Source organism: Jaculus jaculus, chromosome 10, assembly GCF_020740685.1.
Source record: "Jaculus jaculus isolate mJacJac1 chromosome 10, mJacJac1.mat.Y.cur, whole genome shotgun sequence".
In the NCBI taxonomy this organism is placed as follows: Eukaryota; Metazoa; Chordata; class Mammalia; order Rodentia; family Dipodidae; genus Jaculus; species Jaculus jaculus.
In genome coordinates this window covers 55,614,860-55,627,803 of record NC_059111.1, presented here as the reverse complement: position 1 = coordinate 55,627,803, position 12,944 = coordinate 55,614,860, and the positions used below count along the sequence as shown (strand labels likewise).

Below are 12,944 nucleotides of genomic sequence, written 5' to 3'. Positions count from 1 at the left end.
AATCCACTTGTACCCACGTGTCTAAAATTCTCTTCCTGGCAGAGACAGTGAGGCAGCCACAGGGTACTGGCACTAGGAAACACCATTCTTCCTCCAACAAGAGATTCCAAAAGACGCCACTTCCATTTACTCAGGAAGTTGAAATCAGGGCCAGTGGGACCTGTAGCAGCTCCTGATAAACCACATGAACAAAGTAATACCATGAAGGATCAAATATTAAACAACCCCTGGAGCTGCAGACCATAAATGTAGATCAAGAATTGCACATAAAACCTAAAGAGGCTCACTTCATGCTTATAAAATCCAGGCTTACATAAACATTGTCTTCCTAACATAATAGACAAAATGTCTATAATACAACAGAAAGTCACTGCTATGCCTATGAATAACAAAAAGTACAGTGGGCATGAGAACTGGCCAAAATACTGATATAGATCAGATATTGGAATTATTTGTATTTAAGAGGCAACCACAGAAATAAGAGACACATTAAAAGGGATTGATGTAAATTGAAATGACAGAACAGAATCAGTGAACCTGGAGATAGAATAAAAGTGTTCACACAATCTGAAACAGAAAATGAAGATAGCCTCAGGAAGATGTAGGATAATACAGAAGATACAGAGTTTATATCATCATACGAGTCTCAAAAGAAGAGGAGAAAATGAGGCTTTAGGAAGATCTGAAGATATAATGGCTGAATGTGAAAAGCAGATTTGATGCAAGCAACTGAACTGATCCCAAATAGGATAAAAACCTTCCTAAAGAACTGAAAACTAAAGATAAGTTTTATTTTTTTTAATAAGCCAAAGAGAAATAATCCTCCAATGATGAACAACAATTTGAATGGTAACACATTTCTCATCTGAAGCCATGATCAGAAGGAATTGGCACAATCATTTTTCAAATACTGAAAAAAAGTTAGTCAAATCTATCAAGTGGTAAATAAAAAATACCCAGGTAGGGCTGGACAAGTGGCAAGTGGCTTAGTGGTTAAAGTGCTTGCCTGTGATGCCTAAGGACTCAGGTTTGGCTCCTCAGGGTCCACGTAAGCCAGATGCACAAGGTCACACATGTGCACAAGGTGCTACACACTCTGGAGTTCAATTGCAGTGGCTAGAAGCCCTGGCACAGTCCGTTCTCTCTGTCCCCCCCCCCCTCTCTCTCTCTCTCACACACACACACAGATTTAACCAAGGTTTTTATTGTTTCTGATAAGATGCTCCTTCAGGAATGATAAGAGACTAAAAACAGGAACACTCTGATATCAAAGAAAGCTGTAAAATACTTTTACTAACATATCTTCTCTTAAAGACTGGCTTAGTGAAGCTCTTCAAACAGAAAGCAAATAATTAAAGAAGTATTTGACTAGCTATAAAAGAAAAGGAACAATAGAAAGCTGAAGTAGTTACATATAGAAGAAACTTTCCTTTTTCTAAAGAGATTTGTAAATCATATTTAATGGTTGAACCAAAAGATGGAAGTGTTAAGATGTTGATATCAGTAGACATACTTGCACAAGGAAATCATGAAATTCACATAAAAATCAAAATTATGGGTCTGGAGAGATGGCTTAGCGGTTATGGCACTTGCCTATGAAGCCTAAGGACCCAGGTTCAATTCCTCAGGACTCATGTAAGCCAGCTGCACAAAGTGGTGTGTACATTTGGAGTTCATTTGCAGTGGCTCGAGGCTCTGGTACACCCATTCTCTCTATCTGCCTCTTTCTCTCACTCAAATAACTAAGTAAATAAATAAAATTATATATATATGTATGTATGTATATATGTTATTTTTTCATATTCTGGGCTGGAGAGATGTCTTAGTGGTTGAGGCACTTGTCTCCAGAGCATGGTGACCTGGATTTGATTCCCCAGTACTCATATAAAGCTAGATAAACAAAGTGGCACATACACCTGGAGTTTGGTTGCAGTGGCTAGAGGTCCTGGCACACCCATATTGTCTCTCTCTCTCTCTTTCTCTGTGTGTATCTCTCTCTCATGCTCTGCTTGCAAATAAGTAAATAAATAATAAAATAACATAAAATCGATTTTTGCATGTGTATGGTGTATATGCATGTGTGTGGACACTTGTATGTCTAAGTATATGTCTCTCTCTCTCTCTCTCTCTCTCTGTGTATGTGTGTATGTGTACATGTGTGTTTGTGTGGAGGCAAGAAGTTGAATATTTTGAGTATTTTTCTGAATTACTTTTCATCCTGTTCTTTGAGAAAATGTCTCCTTAAACTCAGAGATTACTGATAAGGCTAGACAAGCTAGCCAGCAAGTCCTGGGGATCCTCCTGCCTTCTCTCCAGCACTGGCATTACACATGTGTGCCACCATGCTTCCTTTTCTGTGGATACTGGAGATCCAAACTCAGGTCTGCATGCTTGTGCAATAAGCACTTTATTTATTTACTTTATTAAGACCCCCAAGATACTGTAATAATATAATAAATATTATTAACAAAGTAAGATAAATTCTAAAAATTATCAAGTGACCCATCAGCAAAAAGGAAAGGAAATGAAAAAGGAGAGGAAATATAGAAAATATAATAAAATAGTAGACTTAGGTGCTAATTTATCACAAACCACCTTAAATTTAAATGTTTTCTGTATATACACCAGTAGAAATGTTTCCCTGTAGCTTAAATCTTCAAATTCAACAACTTGAGAGGAATAACAGTATGGAAAATATATTATGCATTTTTTTAGTTTTTGTTATTCATTTGTGTGTATGTATATGCATTTGTATATGAGAGTGCAGGTGCACCCATGCTACAGCGTGTCTGTGGAGGTCAGAGGACAACTTTCAGGTTGGTCCTGGCGATTTCCCCTCATTTGAGGCAGAGTTTCTCTCAATATTTCTCTGCTGTTGTCGGTGCTGTACTTGCTAAGAGCCTCTGGGGAATTCTGTCTCCACCTCCCTTCTCAGTCACTGTGCTGGGATACAGAAGAATGCCACAGCCTCCATTGTTTCACAAGAGGTCTGAGGGCTGAAGTCAGGTACTCAGGCATGAGAAATACATCAGAACACATGTATTAGACTGGCTAAAGGCAAAAGGCTAAAGGCCAAATGCTACAGTACAGAAATACTGCGTCACTCAGAAGTTACTGAGGCGGCCATACAAAGGCACAGTCACTCAGAAAAACAGCCTTATAAAACCAAACATACTGGCATCATTTGACATAGCAATGATTCATCTGAGTTTTACCTATCTGCAAGGAAAGAAAACTATATTAGGATAAAAACCTATATATGGTAGTTTAAGCAACTTAGATCCTAATAAATCATTAAACAGATAGTACACCCATATCATGGATAACATGTCACCAAGGAAAACTAAAGAACTACTGATACATGCAGTATACATTATACTGGATGGGTTTCTAGAGAATTGTATGAATAAAGTTTATTCAGATTTGTATGAATAGACAAAGAGCAGCATAACATATGATTCTATTTAGTTGTAGAGATGGTAACAGATTAGTGGATGCCAAAACTTAAGGCCGTTAGGAGATGAGAGGCAAGAGCTAGGGACAGAGGTGGCCATGGTAAGTAAAGGTAGCATGAAAGCTCCTTGTAAAAGTTTTGCATCATGACCTAAAATGAACCCAACATGGCTCAGGGAAATTTGTGGAAAAGGGGGCAGAAAGAATGTCAGAACCACACCTTGGGTCATGATACACAGCGACATTGCCTCCTACCCATAACTGATGGCTAACCCCACAATGCACGACCCACATTCCACAACAAGGAGGGTCCCTGCAGAGGGGGAAGGTCAGGGAGTAGACTAACAATGGTTCCAACTTGACTGTATTCACTGAGTACAAAATTAATAAAAATTGTTTTTTAAAGTTCTACATTGTAATATGGTGATAGTCATATGAATCAACATAAGTGATTTCATTTTCTAGGACTAAGTGTACATATATATGAATGAATATAAAGTAAAAATATGAATAATATTGTTGGAGTATATCAATGTTAAATTCTGGTGTGGTGTTCTATAATTTTCAAGATGTGAATATTAGGAGACATTGGATGGGATACATGTGAAATGTGATTGTATTGTCTTCTACAGTTACATCTAAGCCCCAAATCATCTCAAAATAAACAGTTAAAGTAAGTAGAGTATTTATAAATTGACTAAAGCTTATGTTGAGAAATGGAAAAATTGTATTAAAATATGGTAAAAACTTGTATTGGTAGTTTAAAAACATTTCTGAATAAATTAGTTTGAACAATGCAAAATTGCATATAGTAGACAGATTTTTACTCATAAAAATTTCACATGTATCAAATGAATATCTATGAAGCCTTATGAAATTATTATCTTGCTATACTTATTATGCCATTATGTATATTTTCTATGCCTGCTTTTGATGATATTATGGCAGATATATCCTTTTTAGAAATTTAACATCTTCCAAAAGTTTCAGTTGTTGTTGAGATGAAAATCCATGAGCTTTTCAGTGGAAAATTGTGCAATTTATCTAATGGATTATACAGCTTCTCAGTCAAAAAAGAAATTGAAGAAAAGAAGAAAAAGAACACCATGACCAGTAATAGCTAAAACATTTTGTCCTTCACATGCATCAATAGACATCCAGCATTTGTGTATTTATAACTGTTCAAATCTTTTTAATGATCTCAATTGCATTTTTACAGATATTATCTTCATTTACTGATAAAGAACTCTTGGCATATGCAAAAGCTGGAGCAGTAGCAGAGGAAGTCTTAGCAGCCATCAGAACTGTGGTCGCATTTGGAGGACAAAACAAAGAACTTGAGAGGTTTGAATTTTGTTTCCAAGTTTCTAGAAATGTTAAATTCTGTGTCATCTCATATGGTGATTTTTTTCTAATGTAAATGCTTCCTTAAATAACTTAATGGATACATATTACATCATTACTAATATTATGAGGAAATTGCAATTATACCTCTAGTCTTGTATCTGTTGATTCAAAGAATGTTCTAGAGTTTTAGAAGATGAGTAAGAATATAAAAATAATTTCTTAATGCTTGAAAATGTTTTTTGATTATTTTATTCTACCAGTGAAGCTAATCTGCACCCTCTCAAGGGTGAGTGGGTTTTTAAATAGTATCTGAACAGTTAATTTAATGTGATTCTTTTTCCTTTTATGCTCAAGATCCTGTTTAGTTGAGATCTATGATTTAGAAGTAAGTAAATATTATCTAAGAAACCATGTACAAAAGCTCAGAGTCACCAGGAGTGGTGGCACACACCTTTAATCCCAGCACTTTGGAGGCAGATGTAGGAGGAGTGCTGTGAGTTCAAGGCCAGCCTGAGACTACAGAGTGAATTCCAGGTCAGCCTGGGTCAGAGCAACTCTACCTCAAAAAACTGAAACAGAAGAAAAAAACCTTAGAATCTTTTTATTAAGTGTTGTTTTATAGTATTCATGTGACTTTTCACTAGATTTCTGAGAGCATAGTGCTGTATACAAATTTATATTATTCATCATACCCATTGATATCTTAGCAGTAAACAACTTTCTTTAAGACTTAATAGATTATGATAATCTAAAGAATATTTTAATGTTACTCATATATATTAAATAAGAAAAAGCTAAGCTATTTTGTTTAAGGGGGTTTGATACTATATGATAAAGCCATATAAAAGTGTGAGTATATTTATAAGTCAGCATACTGGTTATGCCTCTTGGAAAGAAGGGAAGTTGTATGATGAGCAGGACACATGGCTAGAGTTTCTATCAGTATTCTGTTTCTTGACCTCAGCTGTGTTTATATAAATAGTCACAGTTGAATTATTTTTTTACATTTTATATGTGCATTTGAGAAACTTTGTTGGCCTGACATATATCACTTCTGCAAAGACAAATTGTGATAATTAAGTGCCTTAGTTACAAGGAAGGCAATAGCTGTAGTCTGTTTAGTTTGGGCACACTTTTTAATTTGTATTAAACTATGTTTTACTAGTTAAATGAGCAGCCTTCCTGAATGATAGACTGACATTCTATCAAATGAAGTTAATATTCTCATGAAATTCTCACAAAAGGAATGGAAGGGTACAGGTAACTCCAAACAAGAAAAGTACCTAGGACATCAGTTGTAGGATATATTGTTAGGATATATAAAATGAAATATTCTGAGAGTTATATAGAGGTACTCTTTAGAGAGGTATTATTCAATTGTAGAATTTATTTTGGTACTTTTTATTTGTGTGTATGTTCATGTGTAGGAGTCTGTATGTATGTGTACATGTATGTGTGTGAATGTGGAGGCCACAGGAAAACCACAGGTATCATTCCTTGGGTGTCTTCACCTTTTTGGGGATCTTCCACTAGCCCAGAACTCGACTAATTAGGCTGGAGTGGATGACTATCAAACCTCAGGGATCCATCTTTTTCTACCTCGCCAGAACTGAGATTACAGATACTTGCTGCAATAGCCAGCTATTTTACATGGGTTCTGGGGATTGAACTCAGATCCTTATGTTTGCAAAGGAGAAGTTTTATCTTCTGAGTCCTTTAAGTTATAGAATTTTTTAAGTGCTCCAAACAAGTTAAAAAAGAAATTATACTGAGAACAAGGATATCAAGAAATATCTTTTTTAGGAGAGTTAGTATATGTCGAAACCTGAGATATGAGTAAAAAGCCTTCCATGTTGCAGTAGGGAATAAGAAGTCTGGGAAGAGTCTTCCAAATGTCCTCATTTGGCAATGATTTCAGTGTGCTCTGGATATGTCATAGGCTGTATAGCTGGAGCTCACATGAGAGAGGGAATTGGGGTTTGTGAAGGTAAGGATGTAGGAACTTGTGGACCATGAAGAAAGGTTTCATTCCAAGGGCATGGGCAAGCATCTGAGGATGTGAAACAGAAATGGCTGTTCTCCTTCTGTTTTCAGATCTATTTCTCTGTCTGTAAGGGGTCTGGTGAGTGGGTGGGGTCAAGATACCAATGGACAGGCTGATACAGGGATCCAGGGACCTGATCTAGTGGTGAGTCAGGAAAAAACTGAGAAATTCCTAGATTTTTGGATTTAGCTTGGAAGTAGAATTGCTACAACTATTCTTAGATCAAGCATTATCTTTCAGTTATCTTTCTAGCTCTTCCATTCTCTGCTTACAGATCAGTAATCAGTCTCACTTTCTCTTCAAAAGAGCAGGTTAAGGAGGAGTTTAGTTCTCTTGGAATATACATTTGACCAGCATTGGAAGTGTTGTTAATTCAATAATTAAGATAGTTTTACCTAGGCTTAATATAAAAATCTTTTTTCTTGCTGGGCTTGTAAGGTACATGCCTATAATCTCAGTCCTGGGGAGGCTGAGGCAAGACAATCTTGAATTCCAGACCAGTCTAGACCTGCATATTGAGGACTTATGTCAGAATATTCCCACACCCAAAATATTTATACATAATTTCTTACATTAACTTTTTGCCTTTATTTTATTTTATTTTACAAAGAATATACTTTGGGGCTGGACAGATAGCTTAGTGGTTAAGGCACTTGCCTGCATAGCCAAGGGACCCAGGTTTGATTCCCCAGGGCCCACATAAGCTACATGCACAGGATAGCACATGCATTGAAGTTCTTTTGCCGTAGCTGGAGGCCTTAGCATGTTCTATCTCTCTCTTTCTAATAAATGAAATAATCTACTTTGTATGAAACCATCATTTCTTCCTCCCTTCCCACGATTTACTGAGGGCCCACCTGGGGTGGAGGACTGCTGTTATTCTCTATGGGATAGTGGGCTATGTATTGTGAAAGCAAAAGTCAGTCATGGGGAGTATATGCCCTCTAGACCTGTGGCTCTTACATTCTTTCCAGCCCCTCTTGTGCAAAATTTCCTGTGTGAATGGTGGGTGTGTTTTAAATCTACTTCAATGTTAAGCGCCCAGGAGCTTCTGAATTTCAGCATTGGTATATATTGAGTATCCTCAATGTCTGTCTCCATCACCCTGGTGCAGATTGTCAGGCTCACCATGAAAGCAGCACTCTTGTTCATCTCACCAAATCCTCTGTAGTTTCACCTGGGCCTTGTCTGAAGTGTGAGAGGTGGTATATCTCCTTGGATCTTGCTACCTTCTGAAAAAGACAGACTGCATAGAAATGGACTGGTGTGAGCAGAGGGGTATGACACAGAAAAAAATGAAATCTTTGGGCTGAAACTACTGCCTGATCATCTGCATTTGTATGAGAGATTACAACCATTGAGACTGGGTCAGCTGACCTGTGTTGGGATAATAGGAAGAATATGGACTCTTTTGAAGGGACCTGAATGCTGAAGGAGTGTCCTGTTTTTCAAAGTCTGCTTTATTCCTGACTGTATTAACAAATTGCCAGCCACCTGTTATTATGGAATATAACAAATTCAGGAAAGAGAGTCATTGAATTTGCAACATGGTCTTGTCTTTTGGAAATGGCCATGGGCAGTGTGAAGCAGGCTTATTGAATTACATGCATAGAGACCAGATGGAGCTATGAATATGAACTGTGGGTTACAGCAGAGACCCAATGAAGATTCTAGGACTATGGGGTGGCTTCCAAGGAAAGCTGCTTATACTGGATGAAGTTCTCTGGGACTGTGAGTAGCCTAGCTGGAGGGGCAGAATTGGAACTCCAGAGGCTTGTCATTGGTTAGAATTACTGGACTTGGAGACTTGTCACTAGCTAGAGTTGCTTGATTTGGTGGTACAGATTTTGATGTTTGTCCTGCATAGATCTTGTATTGGATGAATATTTATTTGCTATGCCAGATGCCGTCTTTGGCAGTGTGAATGTTTATTCTGTACCATTATGGTTTTGTTTGTTTGTTTGTTTTTGCTATTACATCTCCATTAAAAGTCCTTGGACTGTGGGAATGTTTGAACAACACTGCAATTAATTAAAAAGTATGGGAATTTCTAAAGTTGGATGAATGCATTGCATTTTATATCATGCATGGTTATCAGTTTATAGGGACCAGGGGAAGAATGTGATGGTTTAATTCATGTATCCCCCATAAACCTAGGTGTTCTGAATGTTAGATTCCCCAGCTGATGGCAATTTGGAAAGTAAAGCCTCCTGGAGGCAGTGTATTGTTGGGGGTGGGCTTAGGGGTGTTATAACCAGATTCCTCTTGGTAGTATTTGGCACACTCTCCTGTTGCTTTTGTCCAGAAGGTGATGTCCACCTTCTGCTCATGCTACCATTTTCCTTGGCCAGCATGGAGCTTCACCATGAGTCTATAAGCCAAAATAAACCCCTCCCCCGCCCAAGCTGCTCTTGGTCTGGTGTTTTCTGCCAGCAATGCATACCTGACTACAACACCCCAGTAGCTCATGTAGCACTTCCCAGCTTTAAATGAGCTAACCATCTGGGGACTGGCTCCCTTCCAGGTTCCACCTGGGTCTCTAGATTTTCTGTGTTGGCAGCCTGTGGTGTCTTCAGCAATAGGGTCTTACATACTACTTCAGGCAGGTAATCAAGTGCTTTGACAGAAGCCTGCCTTGTTTGGGGGACCTTGTAGGTCTCTCTGATAAACACCTCAATTTGGGTAGCAATCAATTTCTGGTACTAGGAGTTATAGGCCAGAGCCAAATATTTTTTTTTTTATTTTCACAATTTTTATTAACATTTGCCATAATTATAAAAAACATTCCATGGTAATACTTACCCCCCTGCACTTTCCCCTTTGAAATTCCATTCTTCATCATGTTACCTCCCCATCTCAATCATTGTACTTACATATATACAATACCAACCTATTAAGTACCCTCCTCCCTACCTTTCTCTTCCCTTTATATCTACTTTTTAACTTACTGGCCTCTGCTACTAAGTATTTTCCTTCTCACGCAGAAGCCCAATCATCTATAGCTAGGATCCACATATGAGGGAGAACATGTGGCGCTTGGCTTTCTGGGCCTGGGTTACCTCACATATATAATCCTTTCCAGATCCATTTCATAACTTAATTTTTCTTTACCACTGAGTAGAACTCCATTGTATAAATGTGCCACATCTTCATTATCCACTCATCAGTTGAGGGACATCTAGGCTGGTTCCATTTCCCAGCTATTATAAATTGAGCAGCAATAAACATGGTTAAGCACATACTTCTAAGGAAATGAGATGAGTCCTTAGGATATATGCCTAGGAGTGCTATAGCTGGGTCATATGGTAGATCAATCTTTAGCTGTTTTAGGAACCTCCACACTGATTTCCACAATGGCTGGTCCAGATTGCATTCCCACCAGCAGTGTAGAAGGGTTCCTCTTTTTCCATATCCCCGCCAGCATTTATGATCATTTGTTTTCATGATGGTGGCCAATCTGAAAGGAATGAGATGGAATCTCAATGTAGTTTTAACCTGCATTTCCCTGATGACTAGTGATGTAGAACATTTTTTTTGATGCTTATATGCCATTCGTATTTCTTCCTTTGAGAATGCTCTATTTAGCTCCATAGCCCATTATTTGATTGACTTGTTTGATTCCTTATTATTTAACTTTTTGAGTTCTTTGTATATCCCAGATATTAATCCTCTATCAGATATATAGCTGGTGATGATTTTTTCCCATTCTGTAGGTTGCCTCTTTGCTTTTTTCACTGTGTCCTTTGCAGTGCAAAATCTTTGTAATTTCATGAGGTCCTAGTGATTAATCTGTGGTTTTATTGCCTGAGCAATTGGGGTTGTATTCAGAAAGTCTTTGCCAAGACCAATATGTTGAAGGGTTTCCACTACTTTTTCCTCTAGCAGTTTCAGAGTTTCAGGTCTTATGTTAAGGTCTTTAATCCATTTGGACTTAATTCTTGTGCATGGAGAGAGAGAAGAATCTATTTTCATCCTTCTACAGATATATATCCAGTTTTCCCAACACCATTTGCTGAAGAGTCTGTCTTTCCTCCAATGAGAATTTTTGGCACTTTTATCAAATATCAGGTGGATATAGCTACCTGGACTTACATCTGGGTCCTTTATTCTGTTCCACTGATCTACGTGTCTGTTTTTGTTCCAGTACCATGCTGTTTTTGTTACTATGGCTCTGTAGTACAGGTTAAAATCAGGTATGGTGATACCACCAGCCTTACCTTTGTTGTTCAATATTATTTTAGCTATTCTAGGTTTTTTGTGATTCCAAATGAATTTTTGGATTGTGTTTTCTATTTCCATGAAGAACACCTTTGGAATTTTGATAGTGATTGATTAAATGTGTAGATTGCTTTTGGTAAGATTGTCATTTTCACAATATGGATTCTTCCAATCCAGGAACAAGGGATGTTTTTCCTCTTTCTAGTGTCTTCTGCAATTTCTCGCTTGAGTGTTTTATAGTTCTCATTGTAGAGATTCTTTACTTCCTTGGTTAGGTTTATTCCAAAGTACTTTATTTATTTTTTTGATGCAATTGTGAATGGGAGTGATTCTCTGATTTCATCCTCTGTGTGTTTGTTGTTAGCATATATGAAGGCTATTGATTTCTGTGTATTTATTTTGTATCCTGCTACATGGCGGTAGGTTTTTATGAGCTCTAACAGTTTGCTAGTAGAGTCTTTAAGGTCCTTTATGTATAGATTTATGTCATGTACAAATAATGATAACTTGATCTCATCCTTTCCAATTTGTATCCCTTTTATGTGTGTCTCTTGCCTTATTGTTATGGCTAAGACTTCCAAAACTATATTAAACAAAAGTGAGGACAGTGGACACCCTTGTCTTGTTCCTGATTTTAGTGGAAAAGCTTCCCGTTTTTCCCCATTTAGTAATATGTTGGCTATAGGCTTGTCATAAATAGCTTTTATTATATTGAGATATGTTCCTTCTATTCCCAGTCTCTGTAGGACTTTTATCATAAAGGGATGTTGGATTTGGTCAAATGCTTTCTCTGTATCTAATGAGATGATCATGTGATTTTTGTCCTTCAAACCATTTATATAATGTATTACATTTATAGATTTGCATACATTGAACCATCCCTGCATCTCTGGGATAAAGCCTACTTGGTAAGGATGAATGATCTTTCTGATATATTCTTGTATTCTGTTTGCCCATATTTTGTTGAGAATTTTTGCATCTATGTTCATGAGGGAGATTGGTCTGTAATTTTCTTTTATTGTTCTATCTTTGCCTGGTTTTGGTATCAGGGTGATGCTGGCTTCATAGAAGGAGTTTCGTAAAATTTCTTTTTCTATTTCCTAGAAAAGCTTAAGAAGCAATGGTGTTAGCTCTTCCTTGAAGGTCTGGTAAAATTCAGCGGAAAATCCATTTGGGCCTGAGCTATTTTTAGTTGGGAGATTATTGATAATTGTTCAGATCTCCACGCTTGTTATAGGTCTATTTAAGTGATTAATCTCATTTTGATTTAAGTTAGGTAGGTCATTTAAATCAAGAAAATCGTCCATTTCTTTCAGATTTTCATACTTTGTGGAGTATATGCTTTTATAGTATGTCCCTTTGATTTTTTGAATTTCTTTGGAATCTGTTGTGATGTTACCTTTTTCATCTCTGATTTTATTAATTGTGTCTCTTCTCTCTTTCTTTTGGTCAGATTTGCTAACGGTTTATCAATCTTGTTTATCCTTTCAAAGAACCAACTCTTTGTTTCATTAATTCTTTGGATTTTTTTTTTGTTTGTTTCTATTTCATTAACTTCTGCCCTAATCTTTATTATTTCTTCCCATCTACTGATTTTAGGTTTGCCTTGTTCTTCTTTTTCCAAGGCTTTAAGGTGAAGCATTAGGTGGTTTACTTGCAACCTTTCTAGTTTCTTAATATAGGCACTTAAGGCTATAAATTTTCCTCTTAGAACTGCCTTCATTGTGTCACAGAGATTTTGGTATGTTGTGTTCTCATTATCATTTGACTCTATAATTTTATTGATTTCCTTCTTGATTTCTTCATTGACCCACTCATCATTTAGTAGTGTATTGTTTAGTTTCCATGAGTTTGTGTATGCTCTATAGCCTTTCTTGCTACT

General features: G+C 37.1%; 1 protein-coding gene across 2 annotated transcripts in view; it reads left to right on the top strand.

The window, feature by feature from the left end:
• The window catches only part of LOC101594396 (ATP-dependent translocase ABCB1), a 104,469-nt gene that overhangs the window by 29,529 nt on the left and 61,996 nt on the right, over nt 1-12,944 (top strand). For both annotated transcript variants that reach the window (XM_045160431.1, XM_045160430.1), the window contains exon 8: nt 4,673-4,797. In XM_045160431.1, the coding sequence (XP_045016366.1) occupies nt 4,673-4,797 (125 nt within the window). The remainder of the gene's footprint in view (nt 1-4,672; nt 4,798-12,944) is intronic.